General features: G+C 34.5%; 1 protein-coding gene across 1 annotated transcript; it reads right to left on the reverse strand.

Annotated features, from left to right (window-relative positions):
• Positions 1 to 1,325: 1,325 nt before the first annotated feature.
• On the reverse strand, positions 1,326 to 13,875 carry LOC129769150 (pro-resilin-like). Its single transcript, XM_055771240.1, has 4 exons — positions 13,596 to 13,875; positions 2,347 to 2,655; positions 2,159 to 2,293; positions 1,326 to 2,099 (listed from the first exon to the last, which is right to left on the reverse strand). The coding sequence occupies exons 1-4, from the start codon at positions 13,629 to 13,631 to the stop codon at positions 1,671 to 1,673; spliced, it is 909 nt and encodes a 302-aa protein (XP_055627215.1). The 5' UTR covers positions 13,632 to 13,875; the 3' UTR covers positions 1,326 to 1,670.
• Between the last annotated feature and the right edge of the window lie 412 nt (positions 13,876 to 14,287).

Genomic DNA, 14,287 nt, shown 5'->3' on the forward strand with positions numbered 1-14,287 from the left:
CCACCTTGGTCAGATCACTCTAAATTCCAACATAACGTTCCTTCGTTATTCGTGACGCTTCGCAGAATTTCGCCGTTTTGTCATACGCATTCAGGAATTCGATTAAAAATTGAACATATTCGCACTAATACTATAGAACACTATAGAATTGTCTTCAAGCTAAATCTATGCTTACCGTTTTACTTCCATTTTAACATTATATGTTGTGCTGTCGACTCTTACAAACGTATCGACGATTACCACATAGAAACGTCATTGAAATGCAACAACCGTTGATATATATATATATATATATATATATATATATATATATATACTTTGAAAAATCATAACTCAAAAACGAAAAAACTCCTCTCTGGTTTCAACACATGTTATGTGAAAAATCCTCAGCTTTCCAGAAAAAATATAAAAAAATATAGCGCCTTCGGTCCCGAGACTGTGAAAACAATAAAAAATAAATACAATCAATAATAGCGAGAGCAGAATTCAAATTTTCTGGAGTATTTTTTCAAAAAATGATTGGTTTCAAAATGATATGTCGATCATCTGAATCGGTCTAGTAGTTCGAAAGTTATGAATTTTTGAAAAATGTCATTTTTGGAAAAAAAAAAAGAGGAAAAAGTTGATTTTTCGGACAACCCTAAAATGAAAATGGTTCCCCTACTGAAGAAATAAAAAAATGCGGGTCTAATGTTTCGCGATGAAGAACAAATCTACCAATTTTCACTGAAATTTGAGAACCACTAAATCGGTTTGGCATGGAATGATTGTATATCGAGTTTGATAATAGAATGAGAGTTCATCCGAGTTCATTCGAGGTTGCTTATTTTGCTAGTGAGAATCGAATGGCACGAATGATAGCTGTCGTTTCACAGCACCCGCCGCTTAGAATAGATCTATATGTTTACGGTCATAACATGAATCCTCCAATTTGTCCTGGAAGTCGCTCTCTGGATTTTTATCTATTAGAAGAGAAAATAGAAAATAGAAACGACAAATAGAACTGAAACGCTTGAGAGGAGTTTTACTCCATGATGGAATGTTTAAATTCAGTCCAACTCGATTTATTGCACGCTAGGCCCATTGGTTTTGTATTTGAATTTTGATGTCAGATACTGTAATCATCTCCTATTGCTCTCGGTTGATTGATTTGTTCAATGCAGCTGAACAATCAAAACGATCGGTAGTTAATAATTACCAATTATTACCTTTCTTAAAAAATAATTTCAACGAATTCCGAAAATTGTGTTGATAAAGTATGCATATATAGGCCTCAAATGTGTGATAATATTTGTGTAGTAGTAGAAAAGCCTGTATTTTGTTTGGTATTTTTGTCAACCATCGAACCCAGTCTTCATTGTAACTGGTTGCTTTATTCGATGGCCGTTTGCTGATAACATATTTATTGGTATCTCCTTAGTTCGCTTAATGTATTTTACTATCTACTTGGCTTCGAATTAAATCATATAAATGCAAATACTACTTGCTACGCTTTCCAACTCACTTTGTGATTGAGCTGATTGAAATACTTGCTTTTAGCAATGATGCTAATAAATAGAACTCACTAATTTGTACTACGTTAGGATTAATTAAATGCTTCTTTTCAAGCTTGCACCATTTGTATAGAGCCTCTGTCTTATTTTCATTTCCGAGCAAATAACCGTGTGAATCTAATGAAAGGCATTGTGCCGATTGCCTTTTGCTCCGCGATGAGCACCATTCTCACCGTTTCCTCCGCTATTACGCTTATGGCCACCGTGATTACTATGACCATCTTCCGAATGTCGCCGGTGGTGATGACCATTTCCATGTGAGTAACCATTCCCGTTTCCACCGTGATGCTCATGAGCGTTGCTATCGTAGCCATGATGACCATCGTGACCGCCGTGATCTGCCCGACTGTGACCGTTGCCTCCGTCATCGTGATGGAAATCATGATGAGGGGTTTCCTTCGGGTATCCTAGCTGATTGTGGGGTGTTTCATGGGGATAACCTGCATGATCATGATTCGGATGCTCGTGGTGGTGCGGATGTTCGTCTCCACCTTCATAGCTGATTTTTGGTCGATACCCCTTCAAATCTGCTTCGTACTCAACAATCTGAGCGTTAAGCAATTTCATTAATTATGGAATTCAAACATCAACGAATTATACTTTACCTGACGTCTACCATCCGGAAGAAGGACATTATATTTGCCGGTGGTATAATCGCCATCTCTCATTTCTTCATGGCCAAACGATAAATCCCGATCCTCATCATCAACTTCATAGGTGAATTCGTACTTTGCTGGTTCCTACAATATACATAATAAGCATTTTTTTCCCACTTTTACCGAACACAATATACCTCCTCAGATGAATCCTGACGGCTATGGTCCTCGTGATGATCCGGGTGGAAGCCCGATTGATGGTTGGGTGGTCCATAACTGCTGTCCGGTGTACCATAACTAGACGAGGGAGGCACTAAATCTGTGTGGCCATGATCTCCGTGTTGGTGATGATCACCGCCCCCGTTGTGGTGCTGATGGTGGTCATCGTGATAGCCGTTTCCATTGCCGTGACCACCATGGGACGGTGGTAGATATGAATTGAGTGGTGCCTCTGGCTTTGCATTTACCGATATTGCAACGGCTAGCAGCAGTAGACAGCAGCAGAGCTGTGTGGTGAATTTCAATAAAGATTGAATAGTAGGAGATACTGATATCGTGGTGTTTATGTTCGGAGGCGATTTGAATGCGCCTAGCGTTATGCTGCTGATTTTTATAGCTGAGAGCTGTGGTTGAAGTTAGAGTGAGTTAGAGTGAATGATGCCCAACTTTTGCTAAACAATAAGTTCCATTCTGGGTCATGAGGATATAATCAAATTAGTTGTCAGAAGAATCCAGCAGAAATATCAAAAGAGATCCAATAATCAGGAGCGAAAAGGGTTACTTTTTGTTTTATTATAATCCACTACATAGAGAAATCAAAAATAGTCGAAATAATAAAAATGAACGAACTACAATTCAGTTTCAAAACACAAGGATCCAACTAATATTTTGGCAGATACTGAAGTAGTATTTTATTTTATTTCTCGTCAAATGTTAGCTTTTAATTATTCTGAACGATATAATTATATTATTTGATTTTTTTCTTTCATTAAAACAACTAAAAAACACGAATTACACAAATTACAACATTTGCTTCAATTCTGGTTCGGCCAAAAAGTTGAAAAACAATTCCCGAATCACGAAAACGGTTGCTCCTTTTATAGGAGAAACGTTTGACAGCATGGGGAAAAAGGTGCAAGAATTATTTATCAAGCAAAATGTACTTGTAAAATAATTTGATTGACTTTGCAAGACCTTGGTTACATTACATGAGGTTGTGTATGAAGAAATAATTAAATACTTTTTGAAGTAGGTTTAATTAGAAACATAATAAAAACAAATATTAGAAAAAAAAACAGGTGCTCCTTTCTCATTTATAAGGAACTACCGTAGAGAGAAAAGCTTTATGTCACGCAAGCTTACTAGAAGTATACTGACGTGAAAAGTCGTGGTCATCGAATAAAGCAGACGCAGAAAAAATATAAATTTAATTGAAACGAAAAAAAATACAACCTTGGTTCGATCATGTAACAAATTTCAGAAACATTTCAGAATCTAAAGCATGAAGAATTTTCGGTTCGTTTTAATGCCAAAACGCGGTACTGAATCAGCTTCTTTGGAGCTCATAAATTATGTGATTAGAGGTATAGATGAAGGTGATTATGTAGCTTGTATTTTTATTGAACTATCGAAGGCTTTCGACTGTATTTCACATGAAATTCTTCAGCATAAACTGAGTTTCTATGGCTTATCTGTCTCTGCAATCGATCTGATAAAATCATATCTAACAAATCGACAACAATTCTGCAGTATAGGCGATACTTTAAGTAATTCAGCTGTTATACGCGCTGGTGTTCCTCAAGGATTCATATTTGGACCACTTTTAATAATACTAGCTGACCCGGCAAACTTCGTCCCGCTCAACATTTGTTTTTTGTTATCAATACCTTCAAACATTCACGTTTTCTTACTATGAGCAAATTCATGGGTCCAATCGCAGAACTGTTCATTGATTGATCGTTTAATCGACCCCGTTGAATTTACCTTTTACTATAAAATTCCTAGTATTTCTAACAAAACTCATCATTATAATATCAGATTATTTTCAGATACAATTCTCGTTCAAGAATTTTCAACCTGTTGCAAATAACATGTTTCTCCGTTACATGAAATAAATGTTTTATACAAAAAATTATAGAATAAAGACAGCCCTAAATCGGACAATTCCTTCCTCGAGTTCTGCTCTTATCAACACATCCGGCGATCCTTTGTTTAGTATAGATAGAAGAAGATATAGGAGTGCGTTTCATCACATTAAAATCCCTTTACAGTTTCGAACAAATATCAATTTCGCTAGCGCAAACATCAAATGGATTAACAGCACTTGTCACTATGTAATTGTAGAACATATGGGAACTTAATTTTCCGAATTTTCCCTTTTTCCTTCAGAGTTTTCCGAAAATTTTCAATTGTCATGTTTGAAGGGGTGTCATATCATCATAGAAACAATTATCATACCCAAAAACCCTCACTTCCCAAATTGTGCTTGATTAGTTCTCGAGTTATGCAAAAGCTTGTGTTTCGTTTGTAGGGCAGCCCCTCTTAGAGAGGGAGTGTGGAGAGTCTAACCACCATAAAAACATTTATTACATTCTAATACCTCAATATGCCCAATTTGGTTTCATTTACTTCAATAATTCTCGAGTTATGCAGAAATTTGTGTTTCATTTGTATGGCAGGGCAAAAAGCTCCACTACTCTTCAATATATGATGCGAAATGACTTAAATATTACTCGAAAAGGGTTTCCTGCAAATATGATGCGAATTAATATCGAGAAGTCAAATTTTATTATTTTCTCAGGAGGAAAACTAGCTCAGACTTTTAGTCTGCAAATTGGTGATAGAATATTAAAGCAAGCTAATGTTGTGGATTATTTGGGCCTCAAAATTAATGAAACTTTAAAATGGAAACAACATATACAAACAATAAAATAAATCCTATAATATTTGCATTAAAGAAAGCCAGAAACTATCTTAATGTTCAATGTTGTTGGAATGTTTATAAGTCATTCATAGTTCCACATCTGAACTATATGAATTGTATTTGGGAATCAGCAGGATCAACTTTTATAAATGAACTAAGTGTTCTGCAAAACAAAACAGTTAAAATAATTAAAAAGGTTCCAATGTTGACGACAACAATAAATTTATACTCTGAAAATTTGCTTTCATTCAATAAGCTACATAAACATAATGTTCTTTTGTTAATTTTTAAAATGAAGAATAATTATATTAAATGCAATATTCCACTCGTACAGGCTCATACTATTCATTCTTTTAATACTAGGTATAGAGCCCGAACTGAACTCGCAACTAGAAATGTATTTTTTACTGGAATTATAAAATTTAATGCATTATCTCCTGAATTGAAACAAGAAACTATCATTGTAAGATTAAAAAAAATAAAAAAAATATATAATTAGTTAATTGTAAGACGTATTTTTCGTAGTGATTACGTAGTGATTACGTAGTATTATGAGGACAATGTAATGGTTGCGAAGTCCCCATTTAACAAGGATAAGGAATCGAGGCGGCCCAAGCCGCCAAGATGGCGCGATCCGAGTCGAGGTATTTCGCGCGCAAACCTGTTTTTCACTGATTGCGCGGTTAGTTTGAAATATAGGATACTATCCTTTAGCAAGATCCGACCGAGTTTCAATGAGAAACAAACATTCATGACAGGTCAAAACTATAATACTTTCAAAGATGCCAATACGATAAACAGGGAAGTACTAAATCAGAACATGATCTTATGCCGTTTTGAGTTTGAGCTAAGATGATGGGTCTCGCACGCATACATACACACTGCGTTTCATAACTATCGAACCAGATGGAAAAACTCTCACTCCTTTGCCAAATTAACGTCAATTTCACATGAAGTTGCTAATTCGTAGGTCATCTTAAGTTCTCTATCAGTTCAAATAACACATTCGGAGTGGTTTCGATCAAACTGCGCCGTGTTTCAGGATGTATCTAGTTCTGCGCAGAGGATACTGCTCGTTTAAGCTCGTCAAATCACTCGTACTGCTTGAAAGCTGCATGTACTATTCGTATGATCACTCCTCATAAATTCTTGATTAGGTTTTGATCTGGTAAACAAGCTGACCAGTCCAGAATCTAATGCCCCTATTCATTAAACCATGCCATTACTTTCCGGATATTATGAATTGATGCCAAATTACCCAATTATCACAGTGATGCAAAAACAGAAGTAAATCATTCTGAAGTACTTCGTTGCACTTCTGACTGTTCATTCGTGTGATGGTAAGCTATCTGAACCATGTCTTTTTGAGAAAATTCTCCCCAAACCAACACAGTGTCTCCACCAAACATACATCACTATGTACCTGTCTCTCATTCGTCCTTTTTATCAAGCAAAATAGCTATGGCTGAAATCAGTATTGAAAACTTTGATAAAAATCTATTTGGAACGCTGAATGAATGATGAATCATGAATGTTGTGAAATCGTGAATAGCTCGGTTATACTCGATAAATTGAAAACGCTGCATTTTCTATTTCTATTTCATAAAACCGTGTTCTGTTTTCTGATTTACATCCTTACTGAAAGATAGGGCTACACGTTAAAAAATAGGTGATGATTTCATAGGTTTTCGTTATTGAAGATTTTCATGCCAACTCGTCTTAGGAGTTGGCAGCACCATCTCAGATAATAGTGAAACGTTTTGGGTGTAAAAACATGGGTCATTTAAGCAACTTTGCGTACTTGAAATATTCGAAAAAGAATTAGACTACTTTTTGGAAAAAGCCAATTTGCTTTCCTTAATTTTTTACAAAAATTTATAACTTACAGACTATGATACCTACAAAATTCTTGTCAAAGGATGAAATGTAGGAAATTGTTGAAATTTTCACAAAAAAATTACAATTTTTTTTTTGGAAAAAAAATTCGCTGACAAAAAATTTATTTTAAAAATTAAAATTCATTTTTCTCAAAAACGTATTTTTCTAAAATTCTCAAAAATATATATATGAATGGCCCTTACAATTTCCAGCAAGTAGTCCATACATTGGATGATGGGCACTTTTACAGAGAAAAAGTTTTTCTAACAACAACTTTTTTATATTTTCTTTGGAAAAAATACAACCAATCCTAATTTTGTTTAAAGTCAAGCGATATAGTATATTCGACAAAGTTTTAGATCTTGTTAAAATATAAACTTTTATCGAAGACATCTACTTTCTATCTTCTTTAGTTTTTGGGATATAAGTCATTTTTTATGAAGACTCCTGAAAAAAATAATGCTCGTTACATTTTTGTGTGTAAATTCTCACGTTTGACATGTTCTTGACATGTTTCTAAATAGAGAAAAGTAGCAGAGCATGTAAATTGCGATAATTTATACATAAAAATGCAACGAAATGAATATTAATAGCATTTTTTCAAAGAAAAACATGGAAAAGTTGTTGTTCGAAAAACTTTTTCCATGTAAATATGCCTATCGTCCGATGTATGAAAAACTTGTTGGAAATTTTAAGGCTTATTTATATCTTTTTTTTCAGAATTTTGAAAGCATATGTTTTCGAGGAAAATGAATTTCAATTTTCAAAATTTTTTTTTCAATGAAATTTTTTTGAAAAAATTCTTTGATAATTTTTAATGAAAACCTAAATAATTTCCTACATTTCATTCTTTTACAAAATTCTTATAGATCTGATAGATTTTTTTTTTTTATTTTGAGTTTTTTCACCGTTTTTTTTTCGAGAAATCATGATTTCAAAACAAAAAGTTGCTCAGTGAATGAAATGTAGGAAACTACTTAGGTTTTCATTAAAAATTATCAAAGAATTTTTTGGAAAAAAATTCATTGAATTTTTTTTTCATCTCCGAGCTTTGTACCTTTAGGTGAAAGAGCAAATCAATCGAAATATCGAAATAAAATAATCAGCTATAACTTTTCTCCACCTTTCTGACATAGTTAGTTTTCAGCTGAATATCGGTCCAGCTCTGGCGTTTTGTCTTTCAAACATAAACATGAGAAATTACAGAATGACGCATTTTCCTGCCAATGAAAAACAAACCAGATGTCGGTTTTATCCTAACTGAAAGTGTCGATTTTGCCTCAAATGGACCTGAAGTTTCAAAACAAAACAAAGCAAACCAAACAAAACCACATATTCTCTCACAAAATGAACTGAACAATAATTTATGACGATTTCAGCTCACAAAAATTATCGGACTTTTCAAAAAATACGACTACTACTTGCGATATTTTACACGGACTGTTTCCTGTTTGCAAACCGGTTTTGTTTTGTTTTTTCCTACAGAATCGTAACATTAGCAGTAATGGCAGTAATAGGCTGGCTCGAAATGTAAGAAACGGCAAGTATGTACAGGGGTCATTGAAAAATTTCCAAAAAAAGTAGAAAGGTCTGAGCCTAGGGGCACGGACGGAAGTATGACGTAGGACTGTGATTGTTCAGGACATTTGATTATTTTAAATGTAATCCTTTTCATTGTTCAGAAATCTGATAGTTCAACACTTTTGAAACTTTAAAACTCTGAAACTCTGAAAAGGGCCGTTTGTTGTATGTACTCATAATCTTCAAACGGATTGTAACGAACAAATAAAGATAATAAGTTTCTGGCAGGAAATTCAACTGCCTAATTGAAAATGATTAGTGAATATCAGTGGGACATATAACAGGGTGGAATGGTAGATGAAGTATAGGTAAATCGGTAAACAAAAAAAAAAATATCGTCATTGATTACATTGAATATGAAATGATATTGAAATGAATATATGAAGTGATATTTTGAGGTAAAATGAACATGAATGAAATGAACAACCATGATGTTGCTTTATTTTTAATGGATAGCTATGGTATTGTGATTTCTTTCTATTGTTTTCTTCTTATTTTTAGGCATCGGGAGCAGTAGCTTTTTCGATGTAATAATGTTCGTTTGCAGACTATCACAATCAAGTCGTATTGGTTCTACTGCTCAATCTATCATAGAAGAAATTGAGTCATTGAGAATTATGAATATGAGTCATGAAGAATATTAATATTTCATTTCGTTTAACTTTTGTGATGTGATGTAATGCCGATCTCAATATGTCTCCGCATGATGATCGCTGCCTCCTCCTAATTAATGAACGATCACTGTATGGGTAACACTTTCCTCGTTGCTTTGATTAAATCTTGCATTAAGTTTGAGTGATGATGGAAAAAAAATTTGACGGAAATTCCATCAATCAGTTCGAAAATCGAACCTGAAAATCTTGTAATTTATGTGACAGCAAGGTGACAGCTTGGCTAAGGATTTAGAGGGAGCTGATCCTAATAATCACACCTAGCGAAAAAGATAACCCAAAGTCACGATAGATGAGTTGACGAGCTTCGTCAAGAGATGCAGAAATATTTTTCTGAAATGTTTCTGTACGTCAAACGTTTTGACAGCATTTCCTCCGACACAAATTCAAGTTCATAAGCCTCGACTTATTTACTTTTATAGCCAAAATCCTCCTTCGAATTTCCCTTCGTTTTAGAAGTAAGCTAATATCATCGTTATTCGGTCACCAAGAAAAACCCTTCAGATCGGGTTTCAGCCCGTCAGAAGCGTTAGACAATGTGTGACATGATTGACTGATATACACTCGACAAAAAAATTAACACAGGGTGCGAAGTTATAAATTTCAAGTGATTTTTAACATGCTGTAACTTCGTGAAAAATCAGCTCATATCAATGTGATGCACATCATTTTAAAACTACAACTTTCAGGTATTAGAATATTTTATGAACACATTTATATTCTGGTGTATGTAGGTTAGGGTGCCAATGAAAATGATTATCTCTAATTTCAAAAAGTTACCTCTTTAAAACGTTCACACCTCGAAAAAACACCCTATGCCAAATATTAGCTCTATCGGACTCAAGGTAGAGTGGCGCAAAGCGATCAAAGTTTGAGTTTTTATAAACCAAAAAATTACCCAAGAGGGTAATTTTGTGTCATCTAAAAAAAAATAGTTATCTCGATTGTTCATTCGGAACATGCTGCGAAATGTTGATTTGCACGATAATATACCCTTTGCAAAATATTAGCTCATTCGAACTTCATTTATTAGTGTCACAGACGTAGTGGTCCTTGAAGCCGATGCGATGCAGTTTAGCAATTGCAATTTGATGGTTGATGCTATCAAAAGAAGTCCGTGTAGATAGCGTCGACTTGGGCTATATAATACCGTTCCGAATCATATTTCAGAAAACATCATATTTCGGACACTTTGTTCTAATATCATTAAATGCTTAATGCACTGATGATATAACTATAAAATTAATATCACAATTGCTTCTTTTGAGTAATCCCTTGGTTTCACTATCATGTCATATGAGAACTACATTTGAATTATAACATATTCGGCAAAAATCTATCAACACTACTCATTATCGTTTGTGTTTGACGTTTGCTTAGCGTGAGCACGTAGAATTTACCCGTTTATCAATATTTAAATTTCTGCCGTGTTTCATTAGTTTTCATCATCGTTAACAGTTTACTGTGAATTACAAAATAAAGTGTCCGAAATTTGAATTCAATCTGTCCGAAATTTGATTTACTGCCCGAAGTTTGATTTTTATTTGCTTCATTTGAAAAGCATTTTATTCGATGATTTTTTTATGTTTTCAATCAAATAGGTACCAAAGTAGAAAGCTTAGAAGCATATTGAAATAATTTATTAAAAATATCAACCAAATAATACCTGTGCATAAAGTTTAGACCTGTTTTCTGCATCATATGCCTTAAGCGTCCGAAATATGATTCAGAACGGTATATAGTCATGTCATATTTTAGTAGTCACCCTAGGCTACATTGCCCATTGATTCCTCTCTCTTCGATCGAACTCGTCCGAAGCCTGCTCGAGCGAACAAATTGTTCGTTTTTTCGTCAATTATCCTATGATTATTATTTTTAGTAATGAAATCTATTGACATTTTTCTCAGTATAATGAATTTATGAGCAAGGAAATATCCCCACAAAAACTATAAAAGGATTCTTCATATGTTTCAAGTGACTAGCAATAATAAATCGTACGGTTTCGTATTTGAAGCAGCTTCACCCCATCTCGCAAATTTGCACAACTTTTAACACGTTGAGTCCCGTGTCGGTCCCTACGGACTGCCTTTTGAGCTTTTCGTAAGAAAAATTCAGATCACTGGGACTGACAGTTGAGTGATGTCTGTCTGTCTTTCTGTCTTTCTGATTCTTATGGACTCGGAAACTACTGAACCGATCGACATAAAAATTGGTATGTAGGGGTTTTTGGGGCCGGGGAAGGTTTTCGTGATAGTTTGAGACCTCTACCCCTCTTTAAGGGGGGCTGCCATATAAATAAAACACAAATTTCTAAATTTCTCGATATATATATGTATATATATATATATATATATATATATATATATATATATATATATATATATATATATATATATATATATATATATATATATATATATATATATATATATATATATATATATATATATATATATATATATATATATATATATATATATATATATATATATATATATATATATATATATATATATATATATATATATATATATATATATATATATATATATATATATATATATATATATATATATATATATATATATATATATATATATGGATTTCTGTCTGTCTGTTTGTCTGTCTGATTAATGGACTCGGAAACTACTGGATCGATCGATATGAAAATTGGTGTGTGGGGGTTTTTGCGGCCGGGGAAGGTTTTCATGATAGTTTGAGACCCCTCCTTCCTCCTTCCTAATTAAACAAATGAAATGAAATTTGGCATGTGGAAGTATTAGGGTGCAATAAATTATTCTATGGTGGTTAGACACTCCACCCCGCTCTCTAATGGGAGGCTGCCATACAAATGAAACACAAATTCCTGCATAACTCGAAAACTAATCAAGCAAACGGAATCAAATTTGATATGTGGATGTTTTAGGGGACAAAAACCATTTCTAAGGTGGTTCAACACTCCTCCCACCTTTCTGAGGGGGGCGGCCATAGCAATGAAACACAAATTTCCGCATAACTCGAGAACTAATCAAGCAAATTGAGCCATATTTGGCATGTGGAGGTTTTTGGGGACACGAAAATTTTCTATGGTAGTTCGGCACACCAACCTCCTTTCTAAGGGTATGGCCATACAAATGAAACACAAACTTCTGCATAACTCGAGAACTAATCAAGCATGTGGAGCCAAACTTGAGATGGGAGAGTTTTTGGGTACGAGGAATGTTTCTATGATGGTATGACACCCCTTCCTCCTCTGGAAAGGAGAGGGGGTCCCATGAAAATAATGCATATATTTCAAACCAAACATATTCCAACCAAACATGACAATTGAAAATTTTCGGAAAACTCTGAAGGAAAATGGGAAAATTCGAAAAAACCCATTCGCATGTGTTCTACAAATACATATTGACAAGCATTGTTAGTTCATTTGATGTTTGCGGTAACGAAATAGATATCCATTCGAAAGTGGAAATGGATTTTAATGTGATAAAACGCACTTCAATATCGTCTTCTATCTATATAAATAAAAATGGATCGCCGAATTTGTTGATAAGAGTAAAACTCGAGAAAGAAATTGTCCGATTTAGGGCTTTCTTCATTCTATAATATTTCCTCATCCAACATTTATTCCATGCAACGGAGAAACATGTTATTCGCAAGTGGTTGAAAAGTCTTGAACGAGAATTGTGTCTGAAAATAATCTGATATTATAATGTCAAGTTTTGGTAGAAGTACTGAAATTTTATAGTAAAAAAATAATTTTAAAGGGTAGATTGAAAGATCAATCAATGAACAGTTCTGCGATTGGACCCATAAACGTGCACTTAGTAAGGAAACGTGGATTTGATAACGAGAAATAAATATTGGGCGGGACGAAGTTTGCCGGGTATATAGAAATATAAATATATAAGAATATATAAAAAAATGGTTTGTTGTTAGATGTTTCACGATATGTGGCTATTTTCTAATCGTATTTCTGGCTATTTTCGTTTTATACAATAAATATCTTTGGGAGTGGGGACCAACACTGATATTGTGAAAATGCCCTTGATATGGGCTGAATGGAAAGCGTAGCAAGAATAATTCGGAGCTCAACGTGTTAAACTAGTATCCAATGTAACCGCGGCGCAAGACTGCATTCCGGTACGAGAACAATGGAAATGCCAAATAGGGCTTGCCTGGATACACTGGAGTTGAAATTTTACAGTTGTTTTACAGTTATCAAATATATGGAGAGAGTAGCTCAATATCAGCATTATTCGAGCTCTGAATTAAATAGTTTTACGCATACAATCATAAATCGAACGGAGACTCTGTCCGATTAAGAACTGTATCCTCGAGATTGAACACTAGATTTAAATTAGGATTTTATGAAAATATTTCTTATACACACCTTGAAAAATTTCATCCGTTTGGCAGCGCGCTGCATCGTTTGGTGTTCAAAGCACTAACGTGCAGTTACCGGTTTGTCTTGAAGAAGAACGAACTTATCTGTGCACTACCATTAACCGTTTTTAAAAGTCCATATGAACACAATCAATTCCAATAGGTAACCTCGAAAGCAACTCAGTTCTCGCACTACCACCAATCACTTGTGTCACTCACTAAACAATGCAATGTGTAGAACAAACGGGAAAGAACAATTCTACTTGTTCTTCCTGCTCCAATCGAGACACGCCGACTGATGTCCTAGTCCAGATGTCCCGCGAGTTTTATAGAAAAGCAAAAGTGCAACGGTCCTCCCATATCATACAGACGGCAATTATTGCGAAAAATGGCACCAGAACGATTCCCTTCAGTACCACCCACCGCCCACGCGATTGCTGTTAATCGAGATGCATCTCATCTTCCACCCAAATCCGGCCCCAGCATCACTCTCAGTTTCATCACATATCGACATATCTCCCCAAACGGATGACGAAAATCAAAACAACCATTGAGAGACAAAGCACACGACAACACATCGAATACAAATCAATAACAGCCATGTGCAATCACCATTCGATCGATCGAGAGCGCCCTTACTTGCTTGCAAAACGTGATGCTATATTTATGTTTCGTTTGTTTACTTATCTCTCCAGTTAT

This window comes from Toxorhynchites rutilus, chromosome 2 (assembly GCF_029784135.1).
Source record: "Toxorhynchites rutilus septentrionalis strain SRP chromosome 2, ASM2978413v1, whole genome shotgun sequence".
Lineage (NCBI taxonomy): Eukaryota > Metazoa > Arthropoda > Insecta > Diptera > Culicidae > Toxorhynchites > Toxorhynchites rutilus.